Below are 27,978 nucleotides of genomic sequence, written 5' to 3'. Positions count from 1 at the left end.
GGATGCAGGCTGGAGGGTTAGTGTTAGATTAGGGATGGGAAACTCAGCTGATTAGAGAGTTGCCAGAGTGGCTGTCAGTCTGCGCTGTAACTCTACCTTAACCAGACTGTCTGCAACACACACACACATACCTTTCACCAATACTGCTCCTGGGCTCCACACCCCGCCAGAGAAACCCATTATATCTGCAGATTTCACAGACATTAAGTCAACAGGGAAAAACAGCACACCTACTGTAACCATACTGTGCTGTCAAAGCACCTCTGGGCTTGGTTGTATAGTAATACCATAGTACCACTAAATGAAACCCTGGGGCAGCGTGAGTCAAAGGTTTATCGAGGTGGACGTCTTTACAGCCTTCACAGGACAGGATAGTACTAATAATGACATGTACATTCTCACTGAGATGATGGCTGTTGTCTTAAGGAAGTCCTGTATTTATGTGAGAATTAGAGCATATCTTCTTTCTTTGGCTAGATGCTCTGTGGATGATTGAGGAGGAGATGGAGCAACAGTTTTACAGCATCCTCCAAACTACGGCAAGCGAAGACGGAGAGAAAGACCGACGGGGTAATATTTTTACAGGACACAGTGAGGAGCCAGCAGGGGATCTGACAGATTGGCACCAGACACACACACACACACACACACACACACACACACACACACACACACACACACACACACACACACACACACACACACACACACACACACACAAACACACACACACACACACACACACACACACACACACACACAGGGGCGGTGGGTGGGGGGTTTACAGTAGGGCTGCTGGGGTCCGGTAGTCTGCCTTTTCTCTTAGCACAGAGACGAGACTGTTTGTGCCTGCCTCTGTGTACACAGCTGGGGAGTCCATTTTGACTTTTACCTCCTGCCCCTCCCTCCTCCCTCGCTCCACTCCTTGTCAGGAAATGTCCACGGCACTCCACAAAGAAACGTTTTTCTGTCATTCCAAGGGCACTTTATTTATTGCCAGATGTCTGCGAAGCTCCCTCTCCCCCAGTGTTGTGTTTTCCAAGAAAACAAGACCCAAGTTGCTTAGGGGGGATGGGGGAGAGTAGAGGGGAGAGAGCAGGGGGAACGGGGGAGAGCAAAGGGGAGAGAGTAGGGGGGGTGAGGGAGAGCAGGGGTGAAGGGGAGAGCAGGGGGGAGAGAGCAGGGGGAAGAGCAGGGGGAATGGGGGAGAGCAGGGGTGAAGGGGAGAGCAGGGGGGAGAGAGCAGGGGGAAGAGCAGGGGGAATGGGGGAGAGCAGGTGGAGGCCAGGGGAGAGATCAGGGGGGAGAGCAGTGGGGAGAGAGCAAGGGGAATGGGGGAGAGCAAAGGGGAGAGAGTAGGGGGGGGGGTGAGGGAGAGCAGGGGTGAAGGGGAGAGCAGGGGGGAGAGAGCAGGGGCAAGAGCAGGGGGAATGGGGGAGAGCAGGGGTGAAGGGGAGAGCAGGGGGGAGAGAGCAGGGGGAAGAGCAGGGGGAATGGGGGAGAGCAGGGGTGAAGGGGAGAGCAGGGGGGAGAGAGCAGGGGGAAGAGCAGGGGGAATGGGGGAGAGCAGGTGGAGGCCAGGGGAGAGATCAGGGGGGAGAGCAGTGGGGAGAGAGCAAGGGGAATGGGGGAGAGCAAAGGGGAGAGAGTAGGGGGGGTGAGGGAGAGCAGGGGTGAAGGGGAGAGCAGGGGGGAGAGAGCAGGGGGAAGAGCAGGGGGAATGGGGGAGAGCAGGGGTGAAGAGGAGAGCAGGGGGGAGAGAGCAGGGGCAAGAGCAGGGGGAATGGGGGAGAGCAGGGGTGAAGGGGAGAGCAGGGGGGAGAGAGCAGGGGGAAGAGCAGGGGGAATGGGGGAGAGCAGTGGTGAAGGGGAGAGCAGGGGGGAGAGAGCAGGGGGAAGAGCAGGGGGAATGGGGGAGAGCAGGGGTGAAGGGGAGAGCAGGGGGGAGAGAGCAGGGGGAAGAGCAGGGGGAATGGGGGAGAGCAGGGGGAGGCCAGGGGAGAGATCAGGGGGAGAGCAGTGGGGAGAGAGAAAGGGGAATGGGGGAGAGCAGGGGGAGGTTAGGGGAGAAAATCGCAGATACTTTTCTCCAGAATTGACTGTATTGAAATGACATGAACCCAAATCATACTGAGACATAGTCCCACTGAGACATAGCCCCTCCCCCTAACCATTAATCTCAGCTGTAGTTTCTACAAGAGGGAGTTCACTATCCACAACACTACACAATCCAGATTACAATCCCTGGTTAAGCCCCCACGTGTCTGTCTGTCTGTACTTACTGTATGAAGTCATCCTACAGTCACACTATGTCTAGACTTGAAGTTAATATATGCTTTAATAGGAAATCTCTCGACTCCCCATCATTGGTACTTGGAGGGGACTTTCACTTCTAAGACCAAGACTAATTTTCCATCAGGCAAGATCAAACGCTGTCCTTCACTGTTCCCCTTATCTGGACTGATCTGAAGTTCATATATACAGTAGATCAAAGCCTTTAAAGGTCCTGGCTCACAAATGTCCACAGTACTGGTTGGTGTGTGATGAGAAAGTTGGGTGTCATGTGTCGTCTCTCAGTCAGAGCCCGAGGGAGGCACTGTTGTGATGTGTCTGTCTGTAAGAGGTTTTCAATAAATCTTGAGAACCAATGGATGTTGATAGAAGAAGGTTTCTTTAGTGTTAAATACCAAATAATTTTGGCTATAGTATTTAGTTTAAAAAATAGTATTTTGGCTACAGCCTTCAACCATACACTTCAAACGCATTGTTTTTTAACAATAAAGATCAAGAAACATTCCTGTGTCAACTTCCATTTATCCTCCAAGGTTGTTGAATACCTCTGGCATCTCCAGTCTGTTCCTCAGTTGATAATGTCTGTGAGCAGAAACAAGGGTTATGGGATGAACCAGGATCCCGTGTTGATTATGTAGCCACCTATGAGCAGACCCGTGTGATTACAGTAGGAGTGAAGTGGAAATACTGGCTCTTACCTCTCTCGCACTGCGGGCCAGTGAAGCCGTAGACACAGGCACATCTGTTGGGCCCAATACAGCGCCCTCCGTTCTGGCAACCATTCTCACACACAGCTGCAGAGAAGAGAGGGGAAGAGGTGTGTTAGGGTTCTGAAACTAACACACACGCGCACGAACACACACACACACTCATGCCACACATACACACACTAGCCGGGGGAGTGCTGAGTGAAGTAGATACTCACGCTGTCCACAGTGATTGCCGGTGTAACCCTTCTGACAGGAGCAGGAGTCTTCCTGGCAACTGCCTCCGTTCATACACCTGACGTTACAGCTCTGCACTGTGGGACACACACACACACACACACACACACACACACACACACACACACACACACACACACACACACACACACACACACACACACACTGGGGTCAACAGATGCTGCCGGAACAACTTGCCTGTGCTAGCCGAGGACCTCGACTCAACCAGCTGGTGGTCACATACACAAGCAATGACCCCCAGGTGCTTGGTTTAACTTGGAACACCATTACAGTTTAGCTCCATATTTGTGTAACAATGTTGTACAGCTAGGTCTAGTATCAAACGTGTGCCAAGACTAACAGTTCGTCCAATGGAATTGACACTTGGGTACTGACTGTCTTTTACATACTGGTATTTGGGCTCTAAAAGCATTTCAGTTCAACTCAACTATATCAACACTCACTTTGTACTATAACATTTGTAGAGCACTCTTACTGCAATTCTGGGCTGTACTTGTGTAGACTTAATTGTATTAGTATATTGTAGAGCACTTTACTGCCAAACAAGGCCCAGGCAGGCCCCACTCCAGCTACAGTATAATCAAACAGATTGTGGAGGCTATAAGTTGAGCCAGCTGTTTCCTATAGATGGGAATGTGCTGAGAGCTGAAAACCTCAATTCTGGAGGAGCAGCATACTCAGAACTCAAAGCAGCGAGCTTTCGACAGACTGAAAGACAAGAAAAGCCTGCCCGAGACAGATGGACAGGCAGGCAGGCAGACAGATACACAGACAGGCTTGACAGACAGACAAGAAGGCAGGCAGGCTGACAGACAGAATGACAGACTGACAGACAGTATGTTCGGGGGATGTGGGGAGATGTAAAACAGGACCCCCACTGCTCTGCTCTAACCAACCAGATCTGGCAGAGAGCAGCCATCCCAGAGCAGAGTGAGAAGTGTCAGCAGGCTTCAGTTAGGATGAAGCCTAGCCAAACTTGGCTAGCTGAACCGAACAAATGTGCTCGCATACTCCCTTAAAAGAACTTCACTTGAAAAACGGGAGAAAAGCGTGTCCATTTTGAGATGCCATAGTCAGTATACACTAACTCAAAATAGTCTGAATTAACCTAAGATACAGTGCCTTGCGAAAGTATTCGGCCCCCTTGAACTTTGCGACCTTTTGCCACATTTCAGGCTTCAAACATAAAGATATTAAACTGTATTTTTTTGTGAAGAATCAACAACAAGTGGGACACAATCATGAAGTGGAACGACATTTATTGGATATTTCAAACTTTTTTAACAAATCAAAGACAGAAAAATTGGGCGTGCAAAATTATTCAGCCCCTTTACTTTCAGTGCAGCAAACTCTCTCCAGAAGTTCAGTGAGGATCTCGGAATGATCCAATGTTGACCTAAATGACTAATGATGATAAATACAATCCACCTGTGTGTAATCAAGTCTCCGTATAAATGCACCTGCACTGTGATAGTCTCAGAGGTCCGTTAAAAGCGCAGAGAGCATCATGAAGAACAAGGAACACACCAGGCAGGTCCGAGATACTGTTGTGAAGAAGTTTAAAGCCGGATTTGGATACAAAAAGATTTCACAAGCTTTAAACATCCCAAGGAGCACTGTGCAAGCAATAATATTGAAATGGAAGGAGTATCAGACCACTGCAAATCTACCAAGACCTGGCCGTCCCTCTAAACTTTCAGCTCATACAAGGAGAAGACTGATCAGAGATGCAGCCAAGAGGCCCATGATCACTCTGGATGAACTGCAGAGATCTACAGCTGAGGTGGGAGACTCTGTCCATAGGACAACAATCAGTCGTATATTGCACAAATCTGGCCTTTATGGAAGAGTGGCAAGAAGAAAGCCATTTCTTAAAGATATCCATAAAAAGTGTAGTTTAAAGTTTGCCACAAGCCACCTGGGAGACACACCAAACATGTGGAAGAAGGTGCTCTGGTCAGATGAAACCAAAATTGAACTTTTTGGCAACAATGCAAAACGTTATGTTTGGCGTAAAAGCAACACAGCTCATCACCCTGAACACACCATCCCCACTGTCAAACATGGTGGTGGCAGCATCATGGTTTGGGCCTGCTTTTATTCAGCAGGGACAGGGAAGATGGTTAAAATTGATGGGAAGATGGATGGAGCCAAATACAGGACCATTCTGGAAGAATGATGATGGAGTCTGCAAAAGACCTGAGACTGGGACGGAGATTTGTCTTCCAACAAGACAATGATCCAAAACATAAAGCAAAATCTACAATGGAATGGTTCAAAAATAAACATATCCAGGTGTTAGAATGGCCAAGTCAAAGTCCAGACCTGAATCCAATCGAGAATCTGTGGAAAGAACTGAAAACTGCTGTTCACAAATGCTCTCCATCCAACCTCACTGAGCTCGAGCTGTTTTGCAAGGAGGAATGGGAAAAAATGTCAGTCTCTCGATGTGCAAAACTGATAGAGACATACCCCAAGCGACTTACAGCTGTAATCGCAGCAAAAGGTGGCGCTACAAAGTATTAACTTAAGGGGGCTGAATAATTTTGCACGCCCAATTTTTCAGTTTTTGATTTGTTAAAAAAGTTTGAAATATCCAATTAATGTCGTTCCACTTCATGATTGTGTCCCACTTGTTGTTGATTCTTCACAAAAAAATACAGTTTTATATCTTTATGTTTGAAGCCTGAAATGTGGCAAAAGGTCGCAAAGTTCAAGGGGGCCGAATACTTTCGCAAGGCACTGTAACTCAAGAAATGTGTAATTTCTGACGTTTTTGCAGAGGAGATCTTAGTAACGTAATTTTATATCTAACTAAGATGTGTGACACAATATTTCTCAATTAAAAAATGAAAACGAGTCGTCTCTCGTTGAATGACAATAAAGACTTTATTGAAGAATCCCTACTGTTGACCAATCACCAACAAAGGGGCGTAGACTTCGGCTCCGAACTTCGGCTTGCCTACAGAAGAAATGGTGTGCCTGAGCAGCAGAAAAAACTCTTACTGAAGTCCAAAATGAACAAAAACGTCACAAAACGTCATCTTACCGTGTTATGGGCTCTTAACCAACCAGGCTATTTTGTTAGTTTTTTCGCATTGTTCGTAACTTGTTTTATACATAATGTTGGTGCTACCGTCTCTTATGACCGAAAAGAGCCTCTGGACATCAGAACTGCGATTTCTCACCTCAAAATGTACGAAGAGTTGGTCTTCAATGAGTCGGACAGGAGGGACAGACAGAATGACAGACTGACAGACAGTATGTTCGGGGGATGTGGGGAGATGTAAGACAGGACCCCCTCTGTTTTATCTACAATGATTTAACTGATTTGATCTTCAGAAGATGTTATGAATTAAAATTCAATGTTTTCATGTTTTTGTAATTGCAATGTTTAAATCTTATACATTTCCATGAATTCAGACACCTGACCAGGCCCAGATCCCCGTTATTCGATGGAGAAGGAAACTGAGATTTTGCGGAAAGAGATCAGGGTGCCTTGTGAGGATCAGGAGATGAGTGGCTAATCTGCCCTTGCCTTCTGTCCTGCTAGCTCCTAGTGGCCAGGGACTTGAATCCAGGGAAACTTAAATCAGTTTTACCTCATTTCTATCAGCATGTTAAATGTGCAACCAGAGGGGGGAAAAAATCTAGACCACCTTTACTCCACACACAGAGACGTGTACAAAGCTCTCCCTCGCCCTCCATGTGGCCCTCCATTTAGCACAGACTGGAATATGTTCCAGGATTCTTCTGATGGCATTAAGGAGTGTACCACCTCAGTCACTGGCTTTATCAATAAGTGCATCGAGGACGTCGTCCCCACAGTGACTGTGCGTACATGCCCCAACCAGAAGCCATGGATTACAGGCAACATTCGCACTGAGCTAAAGGGTAGAGCTGTCACTTTCAAGGAGCAGAACTCTAACCCGGAAGCTTATAGGAAATCCAGCTATGCCCTCACACAAACCATCAAACAGGCAAAACGTCAATACAGGACTAAGATCGAATTGTACTACACCGGCTTCGAGCCTGCAAACGATTACAGACTATAAAGGGAAGCACAGCCGTGAGCTGCCCAGTGATACAAGCCTACCAGAGAAGCTAAATTACTTCTATGCTTGCTTCGAGGCAAGTAACACCGAAACATACATGAGCGCATCAGTTGTTCTGGACGACTGTGTGATCACGCTCTCCATAGCCGATGTGAGTAAGACCTTTAAACAGGTCAACATTCACAAGGCCGCAGGGCCAGCCGGATTACCAGGACGTGCACTCCGAGCATGCGCTGACCAACTGGGAAGTGTCTTCACTGACATTTTCAACCTCTCCCTGTCTGAGTCTGTAATACCAACATGTTTCAAGCAGACCACCATAGTCCCTGTGCCCAAGAACACTAAGGTAACCTGCCTAAATGACTACCGACCCGTAGCACTCACATCTGTAGCCATGAAGTGCTTTGAAAGGCTGGTCATGGTTCACGTCAACACCATTATCCCAGAAACCCTAGACCCACTCCAATTTGCATACCGCACCAACAGATCCACAGATGATGCCATCTCTATTTTACTCCACACTGCCCTTTCACACCTGCACAAAATTAACACCTATGTGAGAATGCTATTCATTGACTACAGCTCAGCGTTCAACAAAGCTCATTACTAAGCTAAGAATCCTGGGACTAAACACCTCCCTCTGCAACTGGATCCTGGAATTCCTGACGGGCCGCCCCCAGGTTTTAAGTGTAGGTAACAACACATCCGCCATGCTGATCCTCAACACGGGGGCCCCTCAGGGGTGTGTGCTCAGTCCCCTCCTCTACTCCCTGTTCACTCATGACAGGCATGACTCCAACACCATCATTACGTTTGCTCATGACACAACAGTGGTAGGCCTGATCACAGACAATGATGAGACAGCCTATAGGGAGGAGGTGAGACCAGGCCGTGTAGTGCAAGGACAACAACCACTCCCTCAACGTGATCAAGACAAAGGAGATGATTGTGGACAACAGAAAAAGGAGGACCGAGCACGCCCCCATTCTCATCAACAGGGCTGTAGTGGAGCAGGTTGAGAGCTTCTAGTTCCTTGGCGTCCACATCACCAACAAACTAACATGGTCTATGCACACCAAGACAGTGAAGAGGGCACGACAAAACCTATTCCCCCTCAGGAGACTGAAAAGATTTGGCATGGTTCCTCAGATCCTCAAAATGTTTTTGTAGCAGCACCATCGTGAGAATCCTGACGGGTAGTCATAGACTGTTCTCTGCTAGACTGTTATAGACTGTCCCCCCCCTAATTACTGTAATTGATCCCCATTTCTCTTTCTGTCTTTACAGGATGTGATTCCTGAGGTGGTGAGGGGATACAGCATGACTGAATTTCCTGGAAACCTTCTTCACCTACAGTTTCTCTAGAACTTCCAGTTACTGTAAATTACCCAGTAGTAGCGTTCTGACTGACTGTACACAGCTGGTCCAGCTAACGACCATTCTGACCCCAGGCCTGGCTAGCATCTCGTGCAGACACTTGGTGATGGATTAATGTGAATGCCTTTGGACTACAGGTTTATGGGTTTGTGTACAAGTCTATTCTCACTGGACTCAACCTCAGCTCAACCCAGAGCTCCAGGACAGTGGGCCATATTGTTGAACTCCCACAGCATTCAGCCTAATCTCTTCTCAGGCCAACAGGGAAATGAAACATGAAATATGTCAATTCCAGCATGACGTAATCATGCAATGGTTTCATCAAAGCAGAGTACATTTTTCAAATGTCTCTCATCTGTTCCAAAAAAGTGATTCTAGGTCACAAATGGGGGGGATAGGAAGCACATCAGACATGGTTGTAAACTCTAAGTTTACAGAACCTTTGTGTTACAAACCATTCAGGGGCTGGAGTTCATGTGTTTTCTCTTTAACGGGGGGTTGGTGGAAGTGGAGGGGGTGGAAAGGCGGCGAGATGGCCCGTTCCTGTGACCTGTGCCTAAAGCGCCACACATGCTGAACAACAGGTAGGAGGTTGGGGTCCCACAGACCCGGGGAACCACAATGTACCTCTGTGTGGCTGCCCTGTGGGTCGGCCTGCATCCTCCGCATCTGTGTGATTTTTACGGGGGGTTGAGAGAGCACAGGAAACTAGTGGTTGTGGGTCTGAACACTGAAGCACTTTATGACTGTGTTCTGTTCTGTATAGGCTTATACACAGCTCCTGGGAATAGTGACATGTCAACGTCAAGTTCACTATGGAGATGTCAAATACAAGTGCTCATGCTGAAATGTTGACAAACTGTGTCTGAAACGATTCACAGCATCAAGTTTTTCATTGCCGTGCAAATCAATTTGCCTTAAGTAACAGTGTAGTCTGGTGAGTTTGTCTGAATCACATTTCCATCTTTCACTTATGGACTTCAGTAAACACAACTTCATCTGATTAGTAAAGTTAATCAAATAGGGCTGGAGAATCTCCATTCAAATATTTTTGGCCCATAGTGTTGAAATTAACTTTGGAAGTGATTAGGGTTTCCAAGGTCTTCAGAACGCTTTCATCTGGGGCTCTACTGTCTGTGTAATAGATCTATATAATACCACTTCCCCAGAGTTGAGCTGTGCTGAGGCCGTTTGGACCCTGTTAGTTGACAGCTGTTTCTGAGGGACTGTGAGGTAACGGGAATTATAGTTCTGGGAAGAAGTCTGACATGACTGGACTGATCCAGGACACAACTGCAGTGGAGACTAGATTATTATGGCCAACGGATATTTATATTGTCTACAATAATTTATTTGTCAGGCACCATGTTGTAACAGGTCTCCCTTAAATATGAGATGGACAATCTCAATGGGATGAACTTTATCAATAAAGAATTAATAAATTAAAGTTGACTTGCCTCTGTGACGTCTGGAAATGAACCCACAGCTATATGACTATAGCACGTGTATGGGTTAAGATAGATATAAACAGCTTGATCAAAAACATGTTGCTCATTTCTTCTGAGTAGTTACAACCTCTACATTCCAGATGTGGCCTCTGAGCCATAAAAGTACTATTAATAACCTGACCAATGACTACAGTGTCAGAGACTGGATGTAATTAAAGGGAAGGGAAATGCACAGTATTTACCAAAAACTCTATATAGCTTCTGTTAGTCTGAATTACCCAAAGCAGTATTGCAACATAGGAAGGCCTGAAATTTCTGTAAGGTGTCAAAGTGCTTTGCTTTCATACTAAAAACAAGCACTGAGACACATAGTGGAAACTGAACACCACATTGAAATAGAGCCACAGGTCAACCTACATTATCAAAACATATGGAGGATTGATTTAGACAGAGCAGGTTTTTATGAAGTATCAAATATAGCTTTATTGGACAGAAAGTCCCCAGCGCTATACTGCTGACCTGTACGAAACCTGTATGAAACAGAGGCCACGCTTTGACAGAGCCATTTCCCAGCACTGGCCGATTGGTGTATTTATGCCATTAGCAGTCATAAACATGCATGACCCTTGACCCCATAAAATCTCCCAGAAGGCCAGAGAGAGAGAACAGTCTTTATTGATAGACACAACTCACAGTGTTGAATTACAATATTTCTGGACCCTTTGCCAAAAATCAGACAAAACAATCTCTAGACCTACTATTCTAGTCCTAGTTTATCTGGACAATCCCAATACTGTAAGGCCGGTCTGTAAAAAGCCCATAAACCCCCTGTATGAGAGCAGTGAGTGTGCAGTGAGTGTGACAATCAGTTCTCTACCACACTATGGGAAGCTCCTGCATCTAGGGCCTCTCTCTCTCTCTCTGAGGTAAATTACTTCATACTGTTTCATACCATTTCCCATCACTTGGCTTGGCTCTGCTGGAGGCCTATCTTGTCAATGGGGGGATGTTAGCCGTTCATACTCTGGTTTTGGGAACTGTTTTCCTAGCACATAAAGCTGGTGTTGGGCCTCTCTGGGGCATCTGACCAATGTGGACTGTGGAGTCGATCCCTGTTTTACACCTCAGGGTCAGACGGGGAGGCCCGCGCTCAGGGCTCAGTGTGCGTGTACTGAAGGCCTGAAGGGGCTAGGCGTGACTGACGAGACTGCCCAGGCCCAGCCGAGCTTGCAACACACTCAGTAAGTGTTGTAGAAGTACTTCTCTAAAGGCTAGGAGCCCCAGCCATGTGTATTAATCCTCCCAAACCCTGTGACCCGGAGACTGCCGTCTGAAGCGGCTGAAAGTTTCAGGCTTAGAAACGGGCCATGTTTGAGAGCATCAAAACCATGGTGCATCATGGGTAAATTGTGACTGATCTACAAATAATATTGAGTAGTTATTTATGATGCAAGGTGATTTGTAGATCAGTCAGTCTCAACTCGCCTTTAAAGTCGGCTGCAATGTCGAACGCGCCCATGAATGCACAGAGTGACCTAGGCAAACTCAATTTGAGATTTAGCAAATTAGAATGGTGATATTGTCATGGAACAGTGGTGCCAACTTGGATTGCTGTACTTTCCAGTTTCTATAGCTGTAGTGGTGCATTGTGTGTGTTAGGTTGTCTTGAGTGGTGTTGGGGTGTATTGGGTGGTTTCTGGTGAATTGCTAGATGTTGTGACTCACCTCCGGCACCGGCCCCACAGCTGGGGGAGAGCTGGCCGCTGCCGCAAGTGCACATGTTGGGTCTGGAGCAGAAGCCATCACCACACGAGTTACGGCAGATTGCTGGGAGGAGAGAGAGAAACAATGTCATATAGATGTCACAGCAACCCCTACACAGCCAGCCGGAAGAGGATGGCTCCCTTCTTGGCCAACTCTTTCAAATCAAATCAAATGTTAATGGTCACATATTTAGCAGATGTTATTGCGGGTGTAGCGAAATGCTCTGCAGGGTTTTGGCACTTCATTTGTGGGAAACCGCTACACAAATACAATAAGCTTCCATTTGATTTATTGGACTAGCAAAGGCAACCCACAATGACTCAAGTTATTTTGTCATCAACAAATTGATATAATGTTATATAACTTATTAGTACTTACGGACGATACACTGGTTCCCTGCAGGGAGCGTCTTCCAGCCAGGGCAACAGTAGGAGTGGAAGCGAGAGCCACACACATTGGGCCTTCAAAAGGGTAAGACAGGGAAAACAAACTCAGTACTCAAGCCCCGATATAATTTAGGCAAAGTCCTCAACAAATACACGTTGTCATGATTATTTTCAAAGTGCTCAGAGACCCGCTTTCACTCTAAACGGACCCAACGTTGATATGAAGCCTCTCCGAACGGTAGATTTTTAAAATGAGGCTTACACAAAAATACCAGTTTGTTTTCAGTCATACTCAATGTAAACTTCCCAAGAAATATGAGATATTTATAAACACCTTTCTCTAAGCCTCCCTGGTCTCTGGTCTTCTGGCATCCTGCCCGGTACCCCTCCTGGAGTCCAGGTTCTGCCTGCTGATTGGTACCGGGAGTTTTTTATTTTTTATTATTAGACGGAAGGCTGCCCTGCCACCTGACACATGTAAGAGTCATCACACAGCTCGGAGTGTGGCTGACTGGTCTGCCAGGTTATCCACAACATCCCCCTGAGGAAACGGCCCAACCACATCTACAGGTCTGTCTCTGGTTTACACATAATGAACCTGGCCTCAAGTACACTAACGGCCATACTGAATTCTCCCAAACTCTTAGTGTCTTCAGAGCCTCTAATGCAGGGGTACTCAACTACTATTTGGTGTGGATGGATATGGTCCTTTATTGGTGCTGTGGTACAGCGTAGTAACAAACATAGTTGTCTATGACTTAGGAAACATGTTGTTATATAAAATGTACATTACATGAGACAAAAAATTGAATTAATTACAACTTCTTTCGAATGTAAATATGTGCAACATTGCATCAACATAGCTGAGGAACAAAAGTGGTTTTATACTTGTCTATGCAAAACAGTGCACTGTGAACCATTGTACATGGGCCTTGAATTATTACTATTTATATTTTTTATAAAATAAAGTGTATGTTTTGTGGAACAAAAATAATCATCTGAATGCACAGAACGTCACTGTGGGCCATGCAATATTCATGTTGAGCATCTGTGGGCCATGCAATATTCATGTTGAGTCAATGTGGGCCATGCAATATTCATGTTGAAACACTGTGGGCCATGCAATATTCATGTTGAGTCATTTTGGGACTTGCAATATTCATGTTGAGTCACTGTGGGCCATACAATATTAATGTTGAGTCACTGTGGGCCATGCAAAATTCATGTTGAGTCACTCTGGGACTTGCGATATTCATGTTGAGTCACTGTGGGCCATGTAATATTCATGTTGAGTCATTTTGGGACTTGCAATATTCATGTTGAGTCACTGTGGGCCATGCAATATTCATGTTGAAACATTGTGGGCCATGCAATATTCATGTTGAGTCACTCTGGGACTTGCAATATTCATGTAGAGTCACAGTGGGCCATGTAATATTCATGTTGAGTCATTTTGGGACATGCAATATTCATGTTGAGTCACTGTGGGCCATACAACATTCATGTTGAGTCACTGTGGGCCATGCAATATTCATGTTGAGTCACTCTGGGACTTGCAATATTCATGTTGAGTCACTGTGGTCCATGCAATATTCATGTTGAGTCACTCTGGGACTTGCAATATTGATGTTGAGTCACTGTGGGCCATACAATATTCATGTTGAGTCACTGTGGGCATGGCAATATTCACGTTGAGTCATTTTGGGACTTGCAATATTCATGTTGAGTCACTGTGGGCCATACAATATTCATGTTGAGTCACTGTGGGCCATGCAATATTCATGTTGAGTCACTGTGGGCCATGCAATATTCATGTTGAGTCACTGTGGGCCATGCAATATTCATGTTGAATCACTGTGGGCCATACAATATTCATGTTGAGTCACTATGGGCCATGCAATATTCATGTTGAGTCACTGTGGGCCATGCAATATTCATGTTGCGTCACTGTGGACCATGCAATATTCATGTTGAATCACTGTGGGCCATACAATATTCATGTTGAGTCACTGTGGGCCATACAATATTCATGTTGAGTCACTCTGGGACTTGTAATATTCATGTTGAGTCACTATGGGCCATGCAATATTCATGTTGAGTCACTGTGGGGCATGCAATATTCATGTTGAGTCACTGTGGGCCATGCAATATTCATGTTGAATCACTGTGGGCCATACAATATTCATGTTGGGTCACTGTGGGCCATGCAATATTCATGTTGAGTCACTGTGGGCCATGCAATATTCATGTTGAGTCACTCTGGGACTTGTAATATTCATGTTGAGTTCCCTGCATTAATGAGAGAAATTACACTTTCTGTCTCTTGCCAATGCTTTGAACTTTGACACAAATGGAGTGAGAGCCACTCTGAGACACTGGTGCAGGTGTTCATTGGTGGGCTTGGTGCAGTATTTGTTCTGAATAAAGTTAATTGTGGAGAAGGCTGACTCACAGTTGCATGTGGAGCCAAACATGGTCAGGATGTATAGTGCCAGTTTTTTGAGAACAGGGACATCAGCTGCAGGCACCATCTTTCCCCAGAAAGTGACAGGGTCACAATCACCAGCCTGCTCCTTCAAAGTCACATTTTCTTGCAGCTCAATCAACATGTGTAGTGATGCAACATCTACCCATCTGAAGAACTGTTTTGCTTCTTCTGACAACTTTGTCACATTTGTGACCAAGAAGGGGTTCTGGATGAGCAGTAGCAGTTCTCCTCCAACAGTGAAGTCATTAAAGAGAGCCTTGAAGTTATCCATCAACTTCTGGATGAAATCAACATGGTTGGGAACATCTTTGTCTCCCTGCGTTTGCACCAGAAGATTGGGAAAGTGGACATGGTCTCCCTGGAGATCACTCTTGAAAAACTCACATTTATTCTGGAAAGCACGGACTGCTGTTATCGTATCACACACTGTGTTGACCCATCCCTGCAGCTTCACATTAAGTTGATTACAGTATGATGTAATGTCTGTCAATAATGCAACTGTTTCCATCTTCTCCTCATCTTCCAAAAACTCAGAAAACTGAGTTGCCTTGTCACTCTTTTGCACCAATAAAAAACTTTGATTTACTCCAAAAGTGCCCCAAAACCCTGCCTTTGCAGAACCATCTGACATTGTTGTGTAGTAGTAAGTCATCAAAACTGGCATTGGCCTCTGTCAGAATGCCTCATAGCAGACAATGTTGTAGGGATGATGCTGCTCTCAAAAAGTAGAAAAAAGTTTAATCATCGTTGTCATGACCTAAGAATACTATTTTCCAAGACTGGCACACAGGACAGGTTGATGGATGAAGCAGTGATATGATGTCAGGTCCTCTTTCAAACGTGCAACCAGTCCCCTCCCTCTTCCTATCATGGCTGGAGCTCTGTGGTGATGGAGACCTCTGACTTCAGATCTATCCCCCTCTTTGTCAGCATCCATTTGATGGCCTCATGGATATCCTCTCCCCATGTGTGTGCTTCTAGATTTGTTAAGCCCGACATCTCCTCACAGAATTCATTATTTATTTTGTTATCAAATCTGACAAACACCAGAAGCTGTGAATTATCAGTGTTATCTGTTGATTCATCCACAGCTAATGAAATGCATGGTCTCATCAAGTTGTGAAGTTAAATCTTCAGCTAATATTTCAGTTCTCCTCATTGCTGTGGAATCTGACAGTGGGATCTGTCTGATATTTTTGTTTACCTTCAAGCAAGGTGTCAGCAACGTCAGACATGCATTATTTTACCATCTCAGCGACTGAAATTTAAAAAAAAAATGTTTCCCCTAAACCCAAGCTATCCTCCATTGCATGTTGTTGGGCTGTCAGGGAATTGACAAGGACTTTGGTGGACCTCTCAAGCGGGGATTTGAGTTGGTTAATCTTGTTTGTTCTCACCTCCATGTTCAGGGGATACTTCTGATCAAATTTACCATGCCTGGTGTCATAATGGCACTTTCCACGAGAGCTATGGACTCACTGCATATCAGACACATCGGTTTGTGCTAGTTGCGGGGAGAATGAATAAATACTGTTCCATCCACTTGTCTTTGAATATACGGTTTTCAGAGTCAACTTTTCTTTTTTTTGAACTAGCCATATTAACAAAGATACTGCTAACTAAGCTCCTTCTATCTCTGATATTTACAGTTGAACCGTAGTCAAATCTTTCTGTTTCTTTCTGCCTCCTTGTCCCAAGGTTCCACTGAGGATATTTGGATTCATGTGATTGGGTAAGAAGCGACCTCTTGTATTTGCATATAACCACGCAATTGGATTAGACGGGGCACTAGTAGAGGTAAGCGTTGCTTCGAGAGAGAGCAGGAAAGAGAGGTTGCTGAGTTAAAGAGACCGCTGAGACCGGTTGATTTTTTAAAGCTGTCTCAAAATAATGTATTGAATTTATAAAACAAAATGCGATGTTATCCAGTCCGGATTGACCCTTCTCTGGGTTCCAGATCAGTACACCTGTCCTCAGGTTGAGTTTGGCTACTCTAATGCATGGGTGTTAAATATACCAGGCCTGCGAGGGGGTCCAATCTAGCCGCGAGTGGTTTGAAATATACCAACCAATACCAACTCAGTATACTTTATATCCAAAGTGTGTAGAAATGATAATGGACCTACATTCATACAGTTTCTTGACTGTGTCCAGCTCGCTTGCTAATAATCACAGAAAATACCATAGATAGAGGACTATCTGTAGTTTGGATCTTTAGATCGACCGAAAGCAGAGCAGAGAAGAGTACACCTCCAACAGCATTACCAGATGGCACAGAGACAGATAATAAGGGAAGGAGGGAGAAAGAGAGAGGGAGACCGAGAAAGGGAAGAGTGTGAGACAGAGACAGATATAAAGAGATAATTAGAGAGATAGAAGAGGGAAAGGAGAGAGACAGAAATGAAAGGTTAGTCTGAGAAAAGACAGAACGATGGGAAAGGGATCCGTAGGAGGTAAAGGAAAACAAGTTGATGTTAAGGAGAGGAGGAAGGACTCAGAGGAGGGAGTAGAAAACAGAGCAGCAGTTAAGGAAACAGAAAAAAGGGAAGCAAGATTTTCTTGGGTCATACAGTACAACAATCTTGAAAAATGCTGTTTTGACATACACAAAAACAGAGCAAGAGTACAACATTCTAACAATGAATGGTTCATAAACTGTTTGCTTGCTACAGACATCCATCTCTCTACAGAGCAGTTAGCCATTTGGCTTGGGTTTGTTGTTAAGAGGATTTGCCTGAATATGGAAAATTAATGCTGTTTTCAGCGCTAAATTTAAAGCTGGAATCTGCATAAGGTGAAACACTGTCACCGGTGCATTAGTTTGTTGCTGTTATTTGAAACTCATTTAAATTAGATCAGAGAAGTGTGTTGTTACTATTGCCAAATAATTACATTAGCATATATTGCTAAGAATGTGACAGTAGTGTGATTCCTTTAGCAGGTCTAAAACCTAGGCCACCAACACCAATGACAAACACTCTAACCACTGTCCCAATACGGGATATCTCTAGGGCATGTGCTTATTTGGCCAGTACAGGTAAGCCCTGTCCAAAAGAAACCCTAACCCCTTCTCCCTAGGCACCGGTGTAGAACTAAAACAATTACATAGTTGTAAGCAATAGGGTGAATGCACTTTGAGGTAAATATCAGCTCTGTTAAAAGTACACTCAATAAAAACTTTAATTGAGCATAGTGACTCAGGCGTATCATTAAAACAGGTTAATATGCCCCACCAACATCAGACAACTTTACAGAAAGCCCTTCAATTGTTGAAATTAGTCATCAATGATGAGAGAACAGTCAAATGAACTGATAACTGACACAGAAATGGTGGCGTAGAAGGACAATCTGAATGCTGTGAGAGGTTGCAAGTTCAACTCCCAAGTGAGGACATGTTGAATAATAATTACTGTATAAATGAACATGCATAATGTAATCATTTGTGTCACATATGTAAGTTGAAAGCACTTCTCCTAAACCACAGAAAACTGGACATGAATGCTCTTGTAATGTTCCCATGAAATGTGTCTAGAACAGTAATATCTTAACTTCTAAAACATGGTAACAACATTCTGCTTAAGTTCTATTTGACAATAAGGGAATGGTATCTTGGAAGCATTCTTTGCACATCCCGGGAACATTCCTATGAAACAATTAGTTAATGACCTAATGAGACTCTTAAGGGAACGTTTTGGGAACGTTTGTTGTTAGCTAGGTATGTATAGAACTGGAAGGGTTGCTGTTGATGAGGTTAAACAGGGGCTTTGTTTAAGCCTAGTAACATACTTACATTTCCCCACTGAAAGGAAAATAAGTTTAACCTGGTGAAAGAACTAGAGCTGAAAGGATTTCAGAAGAAACACCTAATTGCTCCTTTCTCCAGGGCCCGGTTTCCCGATAGTGATGGAACTCAGCCTCTGCATTGTAAATCCAACTTCTGCAGTAGCTGTACAGCATTTACTGCGATACCGCCTCTGCAGAAGTCAGGGCATTTATACTTATTGCGCTTTTCTGAGCAGAGCTGTTGTGAAGGAAGTTATCAAGGAAGTGAGTTTGTGTTTATACTGGAACTTTCCTCCCCTACCAACCGTCAACCAATCATGTAAATGTGGAAGCTATACGTCGCCCTCCGCAGTTGTTACAAAATTTGGGAGGCGCAAGTCGATGCGGAGCTCAATTTGGCCTCTGCAGGCCTCCGCAATTGCGTCACACCCTCCATACGGAGCCTCCGAACCACATTTTCAGATCAAGCATAAATTGGCTTTTAGGCTTATGAGTGTTTCAACAGTGGATCTTTCCTAAAACAGCCAAAGATGTAACATGCGTTTCCCAAAACACCATGCAGAGAGAATGTTTTCTAAGGGCGTTGTTGAGGCATGTGTCCACACCGATAGGATCGAAAGGAAGGGAGCCCTGCTCTCTTATCACCTTTCTATATTCAAATCTTACCGTAACATAATATACTGACGATGGATCAGCTCCTGGAGAGATATTAATACCCACGGCTGCAAATATTGACACACCTTAAAATGTACTAAATCACCGGCTTGGCACATCATTGAGCACATGTTAGGATACACATTACAGACAGTAGCCTACAAGTAGCAAAATATGACTCAATTGATTGAACATGAAATGCATTCCAATATGATTGAAATAGGCCTATAGCCTATACTGTTTGTATTTTAATGCAGTCGTCTCGGTTGTCATTTGAAACATATTTTTATACATCGCTTGTTTGTATCAATTGCAAAGACATTGGCAACTTTGTATTTATAGTCAACTTTGTTCTGAAGTTATCGGAGGTCACAGAGAGACAGATGAACCATGTGTTTCTATGTTTAGCGGAGATCTTCTGTGTATAAATTGACGCGGGAGGGAAAAAATGAACCTAATGATGCACTTAGCTGTTCTACGATTGGTCATGATGTAGGCGTTAGATTACAAACATTTTCAAGTGCAATGTTAATAACTATGGTTTTGGGAAACAACTCTGAGATTTAATGATGCTCCTACAAAGGTTCTAACTAGAGGTCGACCGATTATGATTTTTCAACGCAGATACCGATACCGATTATTGGAGGACCAAAAAAAACCTATACCGATTAATTGGTATATACACTGCTCAAAAAAATAAAGGGAACACTAAAATAACACATCCTAGATCTGAATGAATGAAATATTCTAATTAAATACTTATTTCTTTACATAGTTGAATGTGCTGACAACAAAATCATACAAAAATCAATGGAAATCAAATTTATCAACCCATGGAAGTCTGGATTTGGAGTCACACTCAAAATTAAAGTGGAAACCCACACTACAGGCTGATCCAACTTTGATGTAATGTCCTTAAAACAAGTCAAAATGAGGCTCAGTAGTGTGTGTGGCCTCCACGTGCCTGTATGACCTCCCTTCAACGCCTGGGCATGCTCCTGATGAGGTGGCGGATGGTCTCCTGAGGGATCTCCTCCCAGACCGGGACTAAAGCATCCGCCAACTCCTGGACAGTCTGTGGTGCAACGTGGCGTTGGTGAATGGAGCGAGACATGATGTCCCAGATGTGCTCAATTGGATTCAGGTCTTGGGAACGGGCGGGCCAGTCCATAGCATCAATGCCTTCCTCTTGCAGGAACTGCTGACCCACTCCAGCCACATGAGGTCTGGCATTGTCTTGCATTAGGAGGAACCCAGGGCCAACCGCACCAGCATATGGTCTCACAAGGGGTCTGAGGATCTCATCTCGGTACCTAATGGCAGTCAGGCTACCTCTGGCGAGCACATGGAGGGCTGTGTGGCCCCCCAAAGAAATGCCACCCCACACCATGACTGACCCACCGCCAAACCGTCATGCTGGAGGATGTTGCAGGCAGCAGAACGTTTGGCGTCTCCTGATTCTGTCACATGTGCTCAGTGTGAACCTGCTTTCATCTGTGAAGAGCATAGGGCGCCAGTGGCGAATTTGCCAATCTTGGTGTTCTCTGGCAAATGCCAAACGTCCTGCACGGTGTTGGGCTGTAAGCACAACCCCCACCTGTGGACGTCGGGCCCTCATACCACCCTCATTGGGCCTGTTTCTGACCGTTTGAGCAGACACATGCGCATTTGTGGCCTGCTGGAGGTCATTTTGCAGGGCTCTGGCAGTGCTCCTCCTGCTCCTACTTGCACAAAGGCGGAGGTAGCGGTCCTGCTGCTGGGTTGTTGCCCTCCTACGGCCTCCTCCATGTCTCCTGATGTACTGGCCTGTCTCCTGGTAGCGCCTCCATGCTCTGGACACTACGCTGACAGACACGGCAAACCTTCTTGCCACAGCTCGCATTGATGTGCCATCCTGGATGAGCTGCACTACCTGAGCTACCTGAGCCACATGCTACCACTAGAGTGAAAGCACCGCCAGCATTCAAAAGTGACCAAAACATCAGCCAGGAAGCATAGGAACTGAGAAGTAGTCTGTGGTCACCACCTGCAGAACCACTCCTATATGGGGGGTGTCGTGCTAATTGCCTACAATTTCCACCTGTTGTCTATTCCATTTGCACAACAGCATGTGAAATGTATTGTCAATCAGTGTTGCTTCCGAAGTAGACAGTTTGATTTCACAGAAGTGTGATTGACTTGGAGTTACATTGTGTTGTTTAAGTGTTCCCTTTATTTTTTTGAGCAGTATATATATTTGTAATGACAATTACAACAATACTAAATGAACAATGAACCCTTTTATTTTAACTTAATATAATACATCAATAAAATCAATTTAGTCTCAAATAAATAATGAAGCATGTTCAATTTGGTTTAAATAATGCAAAAACAAAGTGTTGGAGAAGAAAGTAAAAGTGCAATATGTGCCATGTAAAAAAGCTAACGTTTAAGTTCCTTGCTCAGAACACGAGAACTTTTGAAAGCTGGTGGTTCCTTTTAACATGAGTCTTCAATATTCCCAGGTAAGAAGTTTTAGGTTGTAATTATTATAGGACTATTTCTCTCTATAGCATTTGTATTTCATATACCTTTGACTATTGGATGTTCTAATAGGTACTTTAGTATTGCCAGACTAATCTCGGGAGTTGATAGGCTTGAAGTCATAAACAGCACAATGCTTGAAGCATTGCGAAGAGCTGCTGGCAAACGCACGAAAGTGCTGTTTGAATGAATGCTTACGAGCCTGCTGCTGCCTACCACCGCTCAGTCAGACTGCTCTATCAAATCATAGACTTAATTATAACATAATAACACACAGAAATACGAGCCTTAGGTCATTAATATGGTCAAATCGGGAAACTATCATTTAGAAAACAAAACGTTTATTCTTTCAGTGGAATACGGAACCGTTCCGTATTTTATCTAACGGGTGGCATCCATAAGTCTAAATATTGCTGTTACATTGCACAACCTTCAATGTTATGTCATAATTACGTAAAATTCTGGCAAATTAGTTCGCAACGAGCCAGGCGGCCCAAACTGTTGCATATACCCTGACTCTGCATGCAACAAACGCAAGAGAAGTGACACAATTTCCCTAGTTTAATATTGCCTGCTAACATGAATTTCTTTTAACTAAATATGCAGGTTTCAAAAAATTTACTTCTGTGTATTGATTTTAAGAAAGGCATTGATGTTTATGGTTAGGTACATTCGTGCAACTATTGTGCTTTTTCACAAATGCGCTTTTGTTAAATCATCCCCCGCTTGGCGAAGTTGGCTGTCTTTGTTAGGAAGAAATAGTCTTCACAGTTCGAAATGAGCCAGGCGACCCAAACTGCTGCATATACCCTGACTCTGTTGCACAGAGCGCAAGAGAAGTGACACAATTTCCCTAGTTAAGAGAAATTCATGTTAGCAGGCAACATTAACTAAATATGCAGGTTTAAAAATACTATATACTTGTGTATTGATTTTAAGAAAGGCGTTGATGTTTATGGTTAGGTACACATTGGTGCAACGACAGTGCTTTTTTCACGAATGTGCTTGTTAAATCACCCGTTTGGCGAAGTAGGCTGTGATTCAATGATAAATTAACAGGCACTGCATCGATTATATGCAACGCAGGACAAGCTAGATAAACTAGTAATATCATCAACCATGTGTAGTTAACTAATGATTATGTTAAGATTGATTGTTTTTTATAAGATACGTTTAATGCTAGCTAGCACCTTACCTTGGCTCCTTGCTGCACTCGCATAACAGGCAGTCAGCCTGCCACGCAGATTCCTTGTGGAGTGCAATGTAATCGGCCATGATTGGTGTCCAAAATGCCGATTACCAATTGTTATGAAAACTTGAAATGGGCCATTCCGTTTAATCGGTCGACTTCTAGTTCTAACGGCGAACTTAGTCTTAAGATGCTTTTAGGAATCAGGGCCCAGGTCACTGTCAACAACATATGTAGTCAGCTAGCATATCTTCTGGCTTTTTCTCAGTCCTTTGTTCTTACAGACCAATATATAGGCTAGAGGCCTACTGGGGGCCACATGCTCCTGGCTTGAAGGTGCAAACTCAACAGTTATGAGACAGAGTGTCGGAGGCTCTTCACATGGAGAATTCCAGAGGGCCAGAAGTTCAGAGCCAGACAGTTCAGAAGCAGAGCAGGGGCCACGGAGGTACTGCTGGGAAATAAAGTGGGTGGTTGGGGGGCTGTAAAGACAACAGTAAAGTCTGAAACCCTGGGCTGCGGAGTATTCAGCCAGCAGATAAACACTGTTCACACAACAAAGACCAGTGTAATGACCACAATTAAAATAATATCTCCCTCACAGAGGGAATCTGTGACTCTGATGCTGTACACAATGTTTAGTGAAAGACTTTCCAATTTCATGTCATGTCAATGTCATTGTGTTGTGAGGGGGGCTTGGATAATCTGTATATGTTGGGTGCTAATATAGTCATCCTATAAAGAATAGTGTTGTAGAACTTAAAAGATATGGAAAGAATCCACACGCTCAGTTTCTGAATTGTTGCATTCGCTACATTATTATTTTATGCAACACGGTTCTGCTTCACTGAGCAGATCAAAGGATAAGATTGCTAGACCAGAACAGCCCACTACGTGTGTTCTGAGTCAACCATTGAGCGAATGTGACACAGGTCAAGCCTGAAGTGGCCTTGTGTTAAGCTGGCTCTCAGACGAAAAGGCTCCAATGAGACTCAATTTATGTCAGGCAGAGTTGTCCAATGGCTGCTGAATTAATCACACTGATTGACAAGAAAACAGCAACTCAGTTCTGTGTGCTTTACCCCCACTCAAATTTGAAAAGGGAAGATATTTTACATACACCGGATAGGTGCAGTGAAATGTATTGTTTTTTACAGGGTCAGCCATAATAGTACCTCAACCCTGGAGCAAATTAGGGTTAAGAGCCTTGCTCAAGGACCCATCTATAGATTTTTTTTTACCTTGATGACTCAGGTATTCAAACCAGCAACCTTTTAGTTACTGGCCCAACGCTAACCACTCGGCTACCTGTCACCCCATGTCTGCACTGTAACTGAATACTATTTAATTCCAAGAAGGCCTAGCTTTCTCTCTCTCACTCCCTCTCTCTCTTTTTCTCTGCTGCCATGCGTTCTGTTGCTTTGTCACCTGCGGCAGTGAAACAAATGTCCCTTGTCATGCCCCCAGAGCGATCAGAATACCTCATTTCCTGCGTTGGGGCGCAGGGGAGCCATAAACTGGGACAGATGAGAGACCGATTGGAATAACTGATGCTGACATTCAAGACTAGTCCCAACAAAACATCCTTTGTTTTTCCGAAAGGGGGAAATATACAGTAAAAGCTTTGCCTTGCTCCATTGACACACATCCCACCCAGTCCCGGGGGTTACGGGGAGACGGTGGGGGTGATGATGAAGGAGGGAGGAGAGGAAGGAGGTTACGGGGAGACGGTGGGGGTGTTGATGAAGGAGGGAGGAGAGGAGGGGGGTTACGGGGAGACGGTGGGGGTGATGATGAAGGAGGGTTCTGTGGTTTCTATGATCCACCCCACTGGAAAACTTGAACAGCCCCGCCTTCGCAAATTCCCAATTTACTGCCCTTTTACCCCTACTCTGAGTGATTACCTCCGCTCAAAACATTGTTGCCAATAAACTTTCCCCTGCAGTCTTCAGCTATGTGTTCTCTAGCTAATACACTTAACAGAATGCCTGCTTGCTTAGATTTGGGTCATTGCATTCACTCAACAAACTTTCATTATTGGTCCTACCCCTTGACCTAGACTCTCCCATGAAAATGCCAATTTTCTGTAAATACTCAAGGATCTCTCAGTTTTGCAAGCAACCTTTTAGCTTCGAACATGTGCTGTCTTTGGGAGAACAATGATGTATTCAGCATTATTTGGTTGTAGTAAGACTATGTTGGCTGTAGCCCAGGAAGCACAGCAGTGGAAGAGAAAGTTGCCAAGACAGCTCAAGTGGGAAAGCCATCCAAATTGTCCAACTGTCCACATTCTAAGCCTAATCTATTTCCTAATCATATAACCATGTTTCAGTGGATCATTATGGATAAACTCAAAGACAGACAACCCCCACAAGTGCACATCCTTTCTTCAAAAGCAATCAAAATCAAGACATTTTTTTTATATATATTTTTATTTTACCTTTATTTAACTAGGCAAGTCAGTTAAGACAAAATTATTATTTACAATGATGGCCTACCCCGGCCAAACCCTGCCCTAACCCGGACGACGCTGGGCCAATTGTGCGCCGCCCTATGGTTGCTGTAATGGCTTTAATACTCAGCAAACAGCCAAACTCCTTACCCTCTGAGTGTCTCCTGTCCTCTCCTGCGAACCCTCTGCACCTCCCTCTCGTCCACCTTTCCTGTGAAGCGGCTGGCTTGGTACCCTCCGTCTCCCGCCTGGCCGTACGCAGTGTGGACCGAGGCCAAGCACACGGCCGCCCATCCCAACAGCACCCGGGCCAGCTTCCCTGCTCCCATTGGCTGCTTTGTGTGGCTCTGCGTAGCTCTGCTGCTGAAGACTACTGGATGATGTCACTTCCTCTTACTCTTTGTTGATGTCACCTGAGGTGAGCTACACACACACACACACACACGTCTGTGTGGACCTGTCCCAGTCCCTGTGTGCACTTCAGGGTTGGGGGCTGGTGGGGGGCAGACAGGAACATACATCAGGGCTTTTGGCCTCCAGCAGACATGTGCAAGTTAACCATCTCAACACAAGAGTATTGGTCAAAAGTGATTGGTACTTAGGGTGGAATGTGTGCTGTTTCAAGTCTGCAGAAAAAGTAATGGGTTGCTGTGCCAAATGACAGTGAAATGTATTTTTAAATGCTGATGTAATTGCTAAAAAAATCAACCATTTTATTTAGAACCCCCCCTCCAAACTACCCCAACCCTCTTTCTCTCTCCATTCATTGGGAAAATCTTCAGTTATTCTTTCAGGGGGAGAACTAAACTCAGTGTTTAACATATACTTTCACCGGTATCTGGATTTCAAAATCTAATTAATTTCTAATTACTTACCTGCAAGTCCACTTTTACAGGTTGGTCCTGGCTGCATTAAAGCATATTACGTCTAATTGGACAGCCATTGGTTTTTATTATTTCTCATTAAAAGTCAGCTTTAAGACTAAATGATTGGCCCCCAGTGATATATCACCATCCGTTTAACCCACATCAGGGGGTTACAGAGAAGGAAGGAAATATTGGCCATTTTCTCCTCAATAGTTGGTTATTATGCAAAACATGGGGAAGAAAAATAGCCTCCATCACTGACTTCAATAAAATGTAATGAAAGATGAGTGATAAATGACCGGTAACGATACTCCTCCGCATTCCCTCACTCCACCCCCGCTCTCTTTCTTTCGATCTGTCTTTCGCTCTCTCGACACAAACACTTTAAATTGCTTTACATATAATATGTTGAAATGTCAAAGCAGGAAGTCATTACAAAAATGACCGTAGCCATGTGAATATGCAATATTATTCATAATTAGTTCTAATATTTGAAATCATACATATAACGTTTTCTCCTCTCTTTCACAAATTTGATAGGTTACGACACCCTCAGTGGTAAAACGTTTGGTGGCTTCATTTACAGTAGGCAACGCGGGGGAGTTCATGTTCACCGGATCAATCCGCGAGACCGAACAAAGAAATGCCTGATCAATTACAGTACATACTGCAGTATATATAGCCTTTTTGTTGACTCAAATGTCAAATGACCAGTAAGTTATTTACACTGCAAAAAAGACAGATTCAAAACTTAAATCAGCTAATCAACTGTTCTTGCCTTTGTCTTACCTCTGAAAAACGTTTAATTAAAGGACAAGATAAAACTACATTGAACAGTGAAATGAATCAACTTCTAAATATCTGAGGGGCAAAACATTTGGGCACTATCATGCAGACATTTTGTCAGCAACTTTTTTTATGGGACAAAAATTAAAACATGATATCGAAGTGGACCACAAAGGTATCGTCTCTTGAAGCAAAGTTGCAAAGTAACAAACTAACCACCTTGGTAATATAACCAACCACACAGCATACCAATTATATTCCCAAAGCATACATGGAACCTCGGCTCGTAGGCAGGCTACTGAATACTTATCCGCCACGGGAAAAATGCCGGCAAAACAGATGTTGCAGCTTTTCCTAAAATAATCCTCACCGAAACAGTTTTGACAATTTCTTTCTACCATTCACAACTGAAAAGGCAGGTCAATGCGCATTACTTTTCTTATATAACACAAGCATAACATTCTCAACTCGGGTAAAAAAAAAGTCCTATGACAATAGTGAATAATTGATAACCAGTGTCATAAATCAATAATAGCACAATACCTTATAATTGTTGCAGTGCCTTGAAGTCGAGGAGCCGCGAGTCCGAATTTGAAATGCGATATGTGCCTCGGAATGGGATATTGAACTATAGCCTTTGAGAAAAAGAGAAAAGTTAGGGAATTGCACTGATTGGAAGAGGGGAGGTGCTTTTTTAAGACACACAGAGAGGGGGGTTACTAACGGACCACAGGACAAACCCACATTCCATAAGACTCTGTTATAAAGTGGGCAAGTATTTAGACAGACTTCTAACATGACCTATTTTCCAGCTACTTTCCTTTATAGCTGTGTAATGAAGACGAGTCTAATTAAGCAAATGATCAGTTAGACTAAAGCAATTAGTCAACTAATAATCCTCAATCGATGGAAATGTGTAACACAAACTAACCTTGCCAATAGGATAGAAT

General features: G+C 44.3%; 1 protein-coding gene across 2 annotated transcripts in view; it reads right to left on the bottom strand.

Annotated features, from left to right (window-relative positions):
* Nucleotides 1-27,726, bottom strand: part of LOC110532018 (fibrillin-2-like) — a 116,104-nt gene extending 88,378 nt beyond the window's left edge. For both annotated transcript variants that reach the window (XM_036965331.1, XM_036965390.1), the window contains exons 1-6: nt 27,572-27,726; nt 25,527-25,869; nt 12,280-12,362; nt 11,863-11,964; nt 3,218-3,313; nt 2,991-3,086 (exon numbers count right to left, since the gene is read on the bottom strand). In XM_036965331.1, the coding sequence (XP_036821226.1) occupies nt 2,991-3,086; nt 3,218-3,313; nt 11,863-11,964; nt 12,280-12,362; nt 25,527-25,705 (556 nt within the window). In that variant the 5' untranslated portion in view covers nt 25,706-25,869; nt 27,572-27,726. The remainder of the gene's footprint in view (nt 1-2,990; nt 3,087-3,217; nt 3,314-11,862; nt 11,965-12,279; nt 12,363-25,526; nt 25,870-27,571) is intronic.
* Between the last annotated feature and the right edge of the window lie 252 nt (nt 27,727-27,978).

This window comes from Oncorhynchus mykiss, chromosome 1 (genome assembly GCF_013265735.2).
Source record: "Oncorhynchus mykiss isolate Arlee chromosome 1, USDA_OmykA_1.1, whole genome shotgun sequence".
Classification (NCBI taxonomy): domain Eukaryota; kingdom Metazoa; phylum Chordata; class Actinopteri; order Salmoniformes; family Salmonidae; genus Oncorhynchus; species Oncorhynchus mykiss.
The sequence above is the reverse complement of the archived record's forward strand: the minus strand, read 5'-3'. Positions and strand labels throughout refer to the sequence as shown.